We start from the raw sequence: 13,244 nt of genomic DNA on the forward strand, positions 1-13,244 counted from the left end.
ACAGTCAAAATGAGTATGCAGAGTGCAACAGTCATATTCAGCAAACAAGCAGCGTCAGTCATCAATCATAGAGAAATCAAGGTGTCTCCCAAGAAACCAAAGCTTGATAATAAACACTGGAGTCAGACTAGACTTCTGCGGGCTTAGGAATAAATAAAGGGAACGACTTTTACATCAGCAGCTAGTAAAATGTTTGGCCGTGTGGACCGCTGGAGTATGTATGAAAGAGAGCTTTGTGTTGTGAGTAATAAAAAGGGACAGTCAAAAATCATGTTTGAGTGTTATGTCAGGCTTTTCACAGCAGCAAAAATGTGAATCTACAGTTTGAAACTTGTGAATTAAGGTTAGATGTGCTGAACTCATCTACTGCTCCACATCTATTTTGTCTGTTTCTGTAATTGTGACACCGTCTACATGATTCTGAAATCTGTCACAATCTGGACCTGTAAAGCAGTATACATTCTACCATACAGACATCTGCAACAGCTGACCTGTTTACTATGACGGACTCAGAGTCCCTGAAAATGCCACTGAAGAAAGACTCAAAAGGACATTCAGGTGTATGTTTAAATGTGATGTTGTGTAACTGGTTTATTTGGTCTGAGCTGGGGGGGGGGGGGGGAGCGGGCGTTTGGCGAGTTACTTGGCCAGCCTCCTCGCCACATCTTTGTAGGCAATCTCGATTTCAGAGTCAGCAGCGCAGGTGTTGGTGAATTCGTCGCGTGCGTAGGCGCTCTTCAGGTATCGCCACACGCCGGACATGTCTGAGGGGATGTCGTAGTTGCGGTACTTCTTAGCAACAACCTGGGAGAGAAGGCAAAGCTGTGACTTCTGCGTGAACTGTTGAGGATGACCTTGATTTATCATGATGGACATTTCAAATACAACCTTGGGCAGTCTTCTGCTAACAAACATTCAACAGGTTTTCTGAGATGAGTTGTTGCGATTTAGATTTTTCTTGCCTGCTTTTCCTCAACCTGGCTTTTCAGAAATGAGGGAGAAAAAAGACTTTTCGACAGTCCCTTAGGTGTTTTTAAGTAAGTGTACGCACTAGCAATAGCATGGTGACTTCTCCAAAAGAAAAGGTGAAAGATGCTGTGAGTTGTTATGCCACATCCAATTTAACTTAAAAAACCAAACAAGACTAATCCAACGTTTCAAATCGCATACTTATTCTTTTTTTTACATACTGCTGCTGTCCACAAAAATGATTTAGTTTGCATGCAGAATGCATACAATTGGGACATAGGCTGCTATTATGTATTAACATCTTCTTGAACTTGAACCTTTTGCTTATACTGTATATCCGCGGCATGACAGAAATAGAATTAGGATGTACCAATTTCATGATGCCGACCGGATGTGACCCATTTGACATCATGTATTGGGACATCCTAAATCTTTTTGTTTGTCGTACTAAATAGAGTGGAAGTATGGGTATTGGAACACAGGGTAAGTGTCTGGCTGCTCTATGCTATCAACATGTGCATAGTCACAATTCTAGCATGTTAATGTTTAACAGCCGACCCTCTTGTATAGCCAACTTTTTTGTTATTATGTCAAGTTACGGTTAAAGTCTATTATAAGTGGACTCTCTATTATTATTTGCCTTTCTTTATATCTTAATTATTGTTTTTACTTTAATGGCTGAAGGAAAAAACTATTTCTCTTAGATTCAGAGGAACTGACAAAATACTTTTTTTAAAACAATTTTTTATATAAGCACTAGACATATCTTAAAGTAAGTGACCTGATGTTATTTTTAGAAATGTGATGGCTTGTTTGAGTTTGAATAGCCTTAACAGTGCTTGGTGTCCTAGATAATATATATCATATACAAATGAACCATTTAGTATTCATATTCACACTCGCTCTTTACCTTGACTATGTGCAGTTTAGGCAGCAGGTTGCAGTCTGCGAGAGTGAGCTCGCTTCCATCAAGGAAGCTTCGGTTGGAGCCCTTCTCCTCCTCCATGCTGTCTGCATCGATCTCATCGGTCAAAGGGCTGTTCAGGTAGTCATCCAGCTTCTTCAAGGCCTTGGTCAGACCTTTCTCTAGAACTAAACACACAGGAAACACATATTAGGACATGGAAACAGTACATACCTAGAGAAAAGTGCCAAAACCTGTGTAGTGCTAGCCTCACTAGATGGCAGCACAGCAAAATACATGAGGGAAAAACAAACCCTAAATACTGGCCTCTGCTACAACCTAGTGGAGGAATATAATTATGTAATATATTCTTTTTCCATCTTGTTCTGTTTTGAAAGAGTATGTGTGTGTGTGTGTGTGTGTGTGTGTGTGTGTGTGTGTGTGTGTGTGTGTGTGTGTGTGTGTGTGTGTGTGTGTGTGTGTGTGTGTGTGTGTGTGTGTGTGTGTGTGTGTGTGTGTGTGTGTGTGTGTGTGTGTGTGTGTGTGTGTGTGCGGGAGAGTAAGTGTGCGACTGTGAGAGTAAATGGCACAAAATGAGCAGCCCACCGGCGTTGGCCTCTGGTTTGGTGTTCTTGATGTAGGCTGAGAACTTGGCGAAGATGTCATTTCCAGCTGTGTTCGACTCTCGCTGCTTGGCGGCCAATTTGGGATACCTGAGCAAACGGGAGGGGGGAGGGGGAGGGGGGCACAGTCAGAGGAACAGTCAGACCAAAGCATCTGGATAGCATTAACACCTGGACTGGGGGACTCAACTCAGACTGAAAAGCATGTAACACACTCACACACCGAGTTGGCCGCCCGCCCCCTTTAGTTCTCTCACACTAAGGTTCATTTATGATGCAAAAAAGAACTTTGCAGGCAATAAAAGAAAGATTTAGGTCATCTGTCTGTTTTTTTCTCTGTAACTGCTAACTCGCCGGCTCTGATTTCTTTCTCTTTTCTTTAAATTGGGAAAGACAACAAAAACGATAAACCTGTGTTGATTTTTTTAAAGTAAAAGAAAAGAAAGTTAATATTTGTGCGAAAGCACCTGAGACACGTACATATACTCATTCACAAAAAGATTTGCAACGGCCATAAATAACAAACAGTTATATCAGCTAACACCAGTCTTCAAATAGAGTACATATTTACTTTTATTGGACTGAAACGTTTCCTGTCCTTTGAATAGTGTGGGCTGAAGTGGAATGAATCTAACCAGAAAGCAGCCTGTGATAGAATCTGATACGGTAAACTACGTGTTGTAAAAAAAACTTTCCAGTTGTATTACTTTGGAGGACACAGCATTTCCTCCAGAAACTCCTCGATCTTGTTGATATCAGTCTTGACCTCTCCGTTGAAGGTCAGGAAAGGAGGGTGTGTCCCCGGAGCCAGGTTGTGCAGATCTGCTGGCTTCCTATAGGGGGCACAGAGAGAGCGCTGCGTCATAAACAACCAGGCAATAATACAAGCTTGTTTTTTTTTTTTTTTTGGGGGGGGGGGGGGGGGGCTGGATGCTTGAATCACTGTGTCCTAACCTTTTGAGATCGACGGTGGTGACGTTGAACACCACTCCTTTAAGCCAGAGGATCATGAAGAGACGCTGAGAGAAGGGACAGTTGCCGATGCTCTCTCCGTCGTTGCCTGCCTGCATGCAAACAAGACAACGGAAGAACAAGACAGAGGAATCGATGAAACATGACTTATAGCAGATAGAATAGTGTACACAGGCATACACTGGAGGTACAATGAGCATCAGTTATGATGTGAAAAAGGACCATGGAGTTATATAAACACAACGATTAAGTGGTTAACATATCAGCAGAAAATGTTTGAGTAATTTCAAGCAAAAACACCTATTATTTGACAGTCTCATGCTCTCCAATGTGAAGATTGAGAAATATTGAACAAACTGTTAATCAAAAAAGAATCCTCAGGCGGAGCGCTTGTGGTGTAGTGGTTAGAGCAGCAGACCTGTGTATGAATCCGGCCCGGTTCGTTCTCTGCATGTCATTCCCCTCACTACTCTATTTCAACTCTGTCTCTCCAGAAACAAACAATATAACAAAAAAGCAAAAATTCCAAAAAGTAATCTCTTTAAAAAAATTGAAATGAATCGGATATGAAAAAAAAAACTCAAGTTTAGAAAATATATAAAATGATATGTGATACAGAGATGCAACACTGTCCTATGTTCTTTAAAGTCCCACTAAGGCTGTTGTTTAACCACTGTGCAATACTGTGTGAATAACACATTTCTCAGATGTTTGCTGCCATGCATACTCTGGAGGAGATTGAATATCTTGACTCAGGTCAGGCCATGAAACTGGTCATTGCCCACTACTTGTTGCTACACCTGCTTTCTTAAACTTTCCTGTCACAAGGTTGTCTTTCTGAGAACGTGGCAACCTTGCTACTAAAAATCAAGCACATATTGGATTTAGCTAGACTGTTATCTTTTACTGTTATTTGATTAGTAAAGTTGTTCAGAGCAGCGTCATGGGTTGTATAAGTGTAAACACAACGTACGCACATATAACTACGTTAAATCCCAGATCCACATTTATGATAGGGACTGAGTTAAACCAGCTACTAGATAGATTTAACCCATTATCAAAAAAGTGATGGCTTTGCATTTATCAAAATGGCTTTAAGATCAGTTTGAATTTAAGGGTGTACACAGAACAACACCATTTGTCAAATCGAGATAAAGCATGAAAAATGGAACAATAAGGGTTGCAAGTCCCCCCACAGCAGCACTACTGAAATAATCACATCCCTTCATCATATACTTGCGGTGCACATGCGGGGAGATCATGTGTCGGTATGTATGGATATACACAGCAGAGCATCAGCTGTGACACCTGAGCCACTGGCCCAGCTGAATTATACATAGTGATTCTATCACCTGGTTCACTGGCCAACAGGGCACAGAGTGCAGGGTCAGACCTGCAGGCCTTCTGCAGTCACAGAGAGGTCCACCACACTCAGCAAAGCAAGTGCACTGACCTCAAGGTCGGCAGGTTGAGCAGAGATTTGACAACAGAGATAGTTCCTTCATTTATTATATGAATGATATAGAAATCAAATTGTCTGTAAGCTATTTATAAAACCAGAAGTTAAAGCCACTACGAGTAACATTGCACTTTGGCGGCCCCTTTGGACAAAAGCGGTAGTATTTTTACGACGCCAGCTGTCGTGAAGCTGTTTTCTAGCTCGTGCCGGGCGTGCGAGATTCAAATGATCAGGAAGCAAGTTTTTTCTCAGCCGAGCAGGGTGTCATATTGTAGCCTATCATATTGTATCATATATCATATTGTATGAAATGTAAAGCCCACTGAGACAAATGTATTTGTGATTTTGGGCTATACAAATAAAACTGATTTGATTTGATTTGATCAACTAATGCCAGTCAGTGCTACACACACCTGATTGCAATGAGTTGATGCAGTGTCACCTCTCACGGAGCTGAAAGATTCCGTGTCCTCACACAAGCGAATGAACGAGAGACGGCAGTTAGTATGGATCACGATGAGTTAATGTGTTTATGTTGTTGTAAATAATTACTATTTCAGGTGAATAATGGTCATCTGATGATGCTGGTGAGGCAAAGTAAACTTTGTTTTAGTAGGCTACCGCTCATTCATTTAGGAGTAAACACTGCAGTCTAGTTCGCTCCTGTGACATTGTGTATACGTTGCTTGGCAACGCCCTCCCACCCGCCTATCACTCTCCCTTTTAGCTTTTCTTCATTGCATTTTCTTTTTTTTCTTTGATGGTTCAGCCCTGTTATCAGTCATTATGACGAAAAAATAACTGTCTCAAACAAGGCTCCCGCTCCCCTTCCCTCACCTGGAGGGATAGGCTTCTCAAATCGCGTTGCTGCCATGGTTGCTGCGCCACACTGAAATCTGCGACCAATACGGATAGGCTATGTGACCATAGAGCATGCACGCGTGAACCAAAAATCGGACTGGGTGTGCGACCAGACCAAACGCAGTAATAAAAACTATATAAAAACGTATTTCTTTGCACTGATGGTCTCGTTTGCTGTTAAGGTAATTTATGATTATGAGAGGAAACATGAGGCTGTTTAAAAGATAGCCTATTTAAATGTTACTCGGCGCTGCTTTAATGATGTGCCATTTTGTCAGAACTATCCTGGAGATGGCTACTATCACAAATACCATTAAAGCTATAGTGCATAACCTTTGAAGAATTCTGAGTAATTACAACAACACTGTCGTTACATTTAGATTAGGTAAGCCTTCAGTGATCACTGATGGATTTTATACCTTCTGCTTGACATCTTTAGTACAGGCATTTTGTGAGAAAATATGGGTGGACCTCTCAAAAATTGCAACAGAAACCATTCCAACTGTTTTTGACTCATGAATATGTAATTAATAACAAACTAAAAGTCTTAAAGAATCCAAGTGGTGGAAAGTTATTTTCTAAGGGGTTTCTTAACCATACCTTTATGTCAATTTTCGGCTTCCTAAAGTAGGCCTACTGTTTTATGGTAGAGGGGATATGTGCAAAATTGTTAACCTTTTCAGAAAAGCTTGAAACTTGGTACACTTATACAGTTTGGGGCTCTGAACATTTTCAGATATCAAGCCATTGCAAAATGTAATCATGGTTGCCATGGAGACCATTTTACTTTCCGCCATAGCCTAATTATGCATTTTTCATCATAACTCCTGAACCAAACATAATAACACATAACTAGTGATGTCTAACCCTATGTTTTCATGGTCAGGGATTACTATGATACCACACAACATCAGAAACAGTTAAGGTCAATAGTTAAGGGAGAATCCAATGTTAATTTTTATTTATTTATACATACATTATTTTCTAATATACACACAAATCGTTCATTACTGTCCATATCAACCGACAACTTTGTTTAACAAGAGATATGGTACAATGCATGTGCAAATAAATTATTAACTATGAAGTCATAATATTCATTTGATTTAATTTTCTTGCCATAAATTTATGAAACGTTTTCAAGATAACAATGTCAAGTTATTTTTGGGTAATTTTGCCTTTATTAGTTAGAGAGAGAGATCAGAACCATATGACCCGACAGCAGACCTGGAACTCATATGGAAAACTGCCATCCTGTTTGTCTCACAAAGGCAAGAGGAAGTGATAATGATTTTCTATGCAGCCGTTGTGCACATTATGACAGGGAAGATGCTAGGATGGATTTGCATTGAAAGAGTCCTTAATTGCCTGATTCTGCCTGATGCACTTGTTGTAACTCCCCATTAGCTGCAAGGAGATCCAAAATACTATGATGAAGAGATGTCATCAGCAGATGATACCTGCTGGAGATCGTTTATAAAACTCTGGTGTCAATTAAGTTGCTGCAATCTATGCAAAGCTGATAGACGATGTCTGCAGAGAAGGCTTGCCATTCTGATGTGATTCTCAGAATAAGATGACTTCTCAAATGCAAAACTGAATCCTTAAAATCCATTAGTAGACATATTTTGCAAGTTTCTGAGAATTGGGAACTTCACCTTGAAACAATATCAGAAATGCTTCCTTTCATGGCAGTATCAGGGCATAATCTCTACACAAAATTAGCTCACATCTACAGTATGTGCAGACAGGGCCACCCATAAGGGGTAGAAAGTGTGAAAGCTTTCTAGGGCCCAGCCACTTGGGGGGCCCATGGTCTTTGGAAGCCAAGAACCTACCTAGATAACCTTTATTTTTAGATTTTTAGATATTTATGTCAATATCTATTCAAAGTTGGGTGTTTACACAGAGCCGCGGCTCCGCTTAAGGCCATTTAAAAAGCAGTAGAAAAGCTACTTGTGTCTGGGTGTGGTTGTGAAAAGTATTTGGACCCCATGAAAAAACAGGTTGGGTACCTTTTGTAGTTCTTCTACATTCTTATAAACAGGACAGGCTAGTTACTCTGTCATTGTCCTGAGTCTACAAACAGGTTTAAATTATCTCTTCCCATTAAGTACATTTTTATGAAAAAGAATTTCCCTTTGGGGACAATAACTTCTAAAGGCTTTGACATAAGTCTTCAGGTTGACACGGCCAGCCAGGTCTGACCAGTTTTTCAGAAACCTGGCCAATTGACCAACCAGCCGGGTCCTACCACAATGAAGCTGACGAGCAGCATCATCCTGTTTTAATCATTGTAACCACCAAGATCCTGCTTTCTGTATTGTTTCTAAAAATAAAAAATGAAAATAGACCTTAAAAAGTTCTTAATGCAAAGAAAGATACAAGGCACAAAGAAGTTGGAAATAACTGAAGGAAGAGATTTGTGTTCAAAGATTAAGAACTTTTTTGTAATGATTTCAGTAATGTTTTCAGTAATTTTGCAGTGATGAGAGCAGAATGAACTAAGCCTAAATGTTGCAACCAAATATAGGCCAACTTTATAGTTTTGAAGGGTAGGTTGGTTTGGTTATTCATGTAGAGAACCTTTTTTTTCTTTTATGTGTGAAGAATTTGTTGTTGATGTTAATTTTTAAGCGTTATTTATTTCAACAATACCACCAAAATATTTCAAATGATTTATTGTCATGTGCAGAAATACAAAAGAGTGCAATATTTGGTGCAGTCAATTAGTGTAAATGTATCTTATACCAGAAACTAGTAGCATAGAAAACGTGCAAATTGTGAAAAAACTTTTAGATTGCTTTAGTGGATACTAAAGAAGAACAATGTCTCTGTGTGAACTGATTTTGTAGAGATCTGCTGATCTGTTAAACAATTGTGTGAGCGGGTATTCAAAATAAATTGGTATGCTGGGCTAAGTCAGAAATGTACGTGCTACTATTGTAAAATAATAAGCCCTTGCTCCCCCAACTGTCCCTGCAAATCCCTGGTTGATAAGATAGTTATTCTCTCTACAAATACATGTATGTGTTTATTGAGGGATGAGCACACTCACACGCATTGATACGAGTAAAGCATGGGTAAGGGGGGGGGGCATTGACTGGAGGTCTTCAGGGGCCCAGCCCAGATACCAATCCTCAAGTATGAAGAACTCTTTGAATTAACTTGAAAAACGTCATGAGATCCAACGCTTACAGGAAATGAGAAAGAAAAAAACATGTCCACGTGCGTTGCCAGTGCCGATAGCTAAAGCAACACAAACAGCTTTCATGCCTCGCCACATTGCAAACTATTCAATATCTATTCAAAGTTGGGTGTTTACACAGAGCTGCGGCTCCGCTTAAGGCCATTTAAAAAGCAGTAGAAAAGCAGAAATGTTCAAAATGTTTCAGATTGAGCACAGCGGAGTGTAACTGTTTCAAACATAATCCATCCTATAAACCCTTTGTGTGCCAAATGGTGACAAGATTGGGTTTTGATATTAAACAGTTTTGTCTGGATTATATTTCCTGAGTCGTTCCTGCTCACGGAAAACACATCTAGGCCTACCTGCTACTTGTGTCTGGGTGTGGTTGTGAAAAGTATTTGGACCCCATGAAAAAACAGGTTGGGTACCTTTTGTAGTTCTTCTACATTCTTATAAACAGGACAGGCTAGTTACTCTGTCATTGTCCTGAGTCTACAAACAGGTTTTCAGGGGCCCAGCCAATTGTGTGGGCAGAGGATGTGCAAGGTCCATTAGCACCATCCAGATATTAACCAGAGATCTGTAGGGGGATTCCATGTGGAGTGATCGCCTATGGGCTGGCATGTCCATGGATCTTGAGCAGGTTCTAATGACAGTATGAAAACCAGTGGTGGCATCACAAGATTGCAAGGTATGACATGGCTGCAACATCTGACATGGCTTCACTCCATGCCAGTTTGTGCTGAAGTTAACAACGCACACAGTTCTGAACTATCTCCAAGAAAGACACAATTACAGGGGGTGTTCATGGCACAGTGGTTATGCCGCAGAGGACTGGGAATCGAACCCGGATCTGCTGCTGGGGGGGGGGGGGGGGGCGCCCTACCAACTGAGCTAAGGGCGCCCAACCTTAACTGTTTCTGAAGTTGTATGTGGTATCATAGTATTCCCTGACCATGAAAACATAGGGTTAGACACTAGTTATGTGTTATTATGTTTGGTTCAGGAGTTATGATGAAAAATGCATAATTAGGCTATGGCGGAAAGTAAAATGGTCGCCATGGCAACCATGATTCGATTTTGCAATGGCTTAATATCTGAAAATGTTCAGAGCCCCAAACTGTATAAGTGTACCAAGTTTCAAGCTTTTCTGAAAAGGTTAACAATTTTGCACATATCCCCTCTACCATAAAACAGTACTTTAGGAAGCCAAAAATTGACATAAAGGTATGGTTAAGAAACCCCTTAGAAAATAACTTTCCACCACTTGGATTCCTTAAGACTTTTAGTATGTTATTTATTACATATTCATGAGTCAAAAACAGTTGGAATGGTTTCTGTTGCAATTTTTGAGAGGTCAGGTTATATAATGCCTGGACTACTTGTCTTGAGCGCTTTTTGGGATCCTGTGCCAGGGGCGACACCAGATTGTAAACGCTGCAATACTGAGGGATACAGAGAATTTAGCGTTGATAGGCCTAATCAACTTTGTGTCAACTCGTTTGGCGATGGCTCAAATGTAACCGACATTCATTTATAGGAATAAGTTACGCGCTATAGCTTTAAATTATTGACTTGGATGCAGCAATCCACTTCACCAGAAAAGAAACCACACCGACGTGAAAAAACATTTTGCCATTCAGTGCGTGTGCCCGGCAGTACACTGCCCCGAGCAAACACCAGAAAAACAGAGTTGTCAGTCTAAAAAGTAGCTGAGCCAACTGTATGTGTGCCAGCCATTGATGATGAGCGTTGTCATGCTGCCTGCCTGAGTGCATGTGATGCCTCTGTCTGTGCATTGTTGTGTCCAGGCCAAGCGCCACGGCGGTAACACAATACACAGCCACTGATAATAGCCAATCCACATCTAGAACATGCAGGACAAAAGCTGTCATACACAGCCTTTGGGCACAAGGAAGGTGAGTGCATGGAGTCGCTGAGTGATCTGATGCTGAGCGGGGTCCACTGCAGGCAATATTACCTTATGATACATCACATTCTACTATACTGTATATGCAATAACTGGGTTTTGGTGTTCTTGGTTGTTTTTTTACTATACACTCTGATTAATTCATCATTACCAAGGCAGTGTCTGAACAAGACAACTCTTTGTGTTTTTATGCATCTTGTCTTGCAAGTTTGCCTTGTTTAACAAATAAACTGCAATATTTTATGATTTACTCTTTAGAAAGAAAGATCGAGGCTCAGTGTAATAAAATAAAAAGTTTACTACTACCCCCCCCTCCCAGCCCCGTAAACACACACGCTTCAAACTTCAAATCCAAGTTTGTACGGCTCTCTGTCAGACAGTAGTGATCTTTAAGTCCTAGCTGAGGATACCCTGATGACCTTTACAACGAGATCCACAAAAGACATTACATAACAGTTTACTGTGTAGAGTGTCAAATCGCTGGAGAGCCAGTGATCATGCCGCTACATTCTTTCTTCCCAAAATAACCACAAACCTATCATGATATGTTGAACCGATTGCACAGTGAACGTTTAAAATGCTGTGCAGGGCTGGAGGTGCAGCCAGGTTGGATTGGCTGCTACAGGGAAAAGATCATATCGGGGCTGCAGCTCCATATACAACAGTTTAAGTCTTTATTTCATTTCGACAACATATTAGTACAAGTTTTTACGGAACAGATTTTGAATAAAGCTTTTTTTCATATTATAAATCAAAAATGACAATGTACAGGTCTTAAACCTTTTTTTTTGCAAATTGTATCATGAATCAGGCTATAAACAACATATGAGCAAATCCTGCTGCAATAACCTTCAGATTAGTGCTAAGAATGATTATGTAAAGATCTGACAAGGTTAAGTCAAATGAATACCTAAATGTACATTTTGGACCTTACTGTATATTTTTGCAACTATGAAATAGACGTTATGGAAGAAAATAGATAAAAATCTCAAAATTGACCAATGCTGCTGTGTCTCGCCTTAAGGGCAACATTTATTTAATAATAATAATAATAATTGATAGGTTTTATATAGCGCTTTATTGCCTAGGCACTCAAAGACGCTTTACAGGGTTCCTGGTTCAATTCGTTCACAGTCACACACAGTCATACCGGTGGTGGTAAACTACGAGAGTAGCCACAGCTGCCCTGGGGCAGACTGACGGAAGCGTGGCTGCCATTCAGCGCCAACGGCCCCTCCGACCACCACCTCAAACATACAGCAATCATACAAGGCAAGGTGGGTGAAGTGTCTTGCCCAAGGACACAACAACCATGACACAGGTGGCCGGGCGGGGATCGAACCGCCAACCCTTGGATCGTTGGCCAACCCACTTAACCACCTGAGCCACAGTCGCCCCATAATGAGTGACAGCTTAGAATCGCTAACAAAATTTAAGAAAAAACACAAACAATGCTTGTTTGAATTTTTGCTTTCTGAAACAACAGAGGGGAGGGATAATGTGAATGATTCGGCTTAATATGGTGATGCAAGACCGGCCGTGTGTCATTGAACTTTCGGTTACCTAGCGGTGGATTGGCTGAAAGTAGCCTTTTGCGCCAGTTAATTGGGTCAGTGCATCCAGGCAATGAGCATTTCCACCTGCCTCTGGCATATTCTTCTGCCTCTACCATTTCCTGAAAAGGCCTCAAGTGCATGGAGTTGTGAAAAGGACAACAGTAGGGTGGCACTTATCTATAGCACAATCAAATCTAAGATCGACATCTGAGTTTGATCACACCATGCAGTCTGCCTTTTAATGCATCAATATGGGCTCATGGTACCACAGCAGTTTCCCTAATGCGAGCTTCCCACCTTCAACAAGCAGCTTGGATATCCCTGTCACAACAATCCCATGTCAACGTAATGTGCCGGTGCCACTGTAACTCTACCTCTACTATTGAGTTACATGAACTATTGAGTTCCACAGCACACAGTGGATATATCCTGCTGATATACAGTTTCCATCAGCCATCATACACTTTACTTTATAAAAATACAGCACCCATTGTTCTGTCTCTGTCTTACCTTGACAAATAGTTCGATATCAGGGTCTCTGTCTTGACCGTTAGTGGACATGATGCCCGGTTCTGGCTGTCACCTTTTTCCTCTTTTTGTAACAACAGTCCTTTGCTTCTCCTTATAGGTCTACATCCTCCAGAAAAAGAAAGATAACAAATAAAAAAGCCCAGATATCTTCCCTATGGTTATCCTCTCTCTCTTTCTCTCTCTCTCTCTCTCTGTTGACAGTGATCCCTCACACCTTAAGAAGCAGTTTTGGTTCCTGTTTCCTGATTC

General features: G+C 40.8%; 1 protein-coding gene across 1 annotated transcript; it reads right to left on the reverse strand.

Moving 5' to 3' along the window:
- Positions 1 to 639: 639 nt before the first annotated feature.
- On the reverse strand, positions 640 to 13,025 carry clic5b (chloride intracellular channel 5b; the record flags this gene model as incomplete). The annotated part of the gene is made up of 6 exons (XM_080047882.1): positions 640 to 804; positions 1,880 to 2,061; positions 2,480 to 2,586; positions 3,204 to 3,329; positions 3,451 to 3,560; positions 12,975 to 13,025. 6 exons carry the CDS (start codon positions 13,023 to 13,025, stop codon positions 640 to 642), a joined length of 741 nt encoding a protein of 246 aa, XP_079904008.1.
- Positions 13,026 to 13,244: the final 219 nt, after the last annotated feature.

This window comes from Ammodytes marinus (assembly GCF_949987685.1).
Source record: "Ammodytes marinus genome assembly, chromosome: 19".
In the NCBI taxonomy this organism is placed as follows: Eukaryota; Metazoa; Chordata; class Actinopteri; order Uranoscopiformes; family Ammodytidae; genus Ammodytes; species Ammodytes marinus.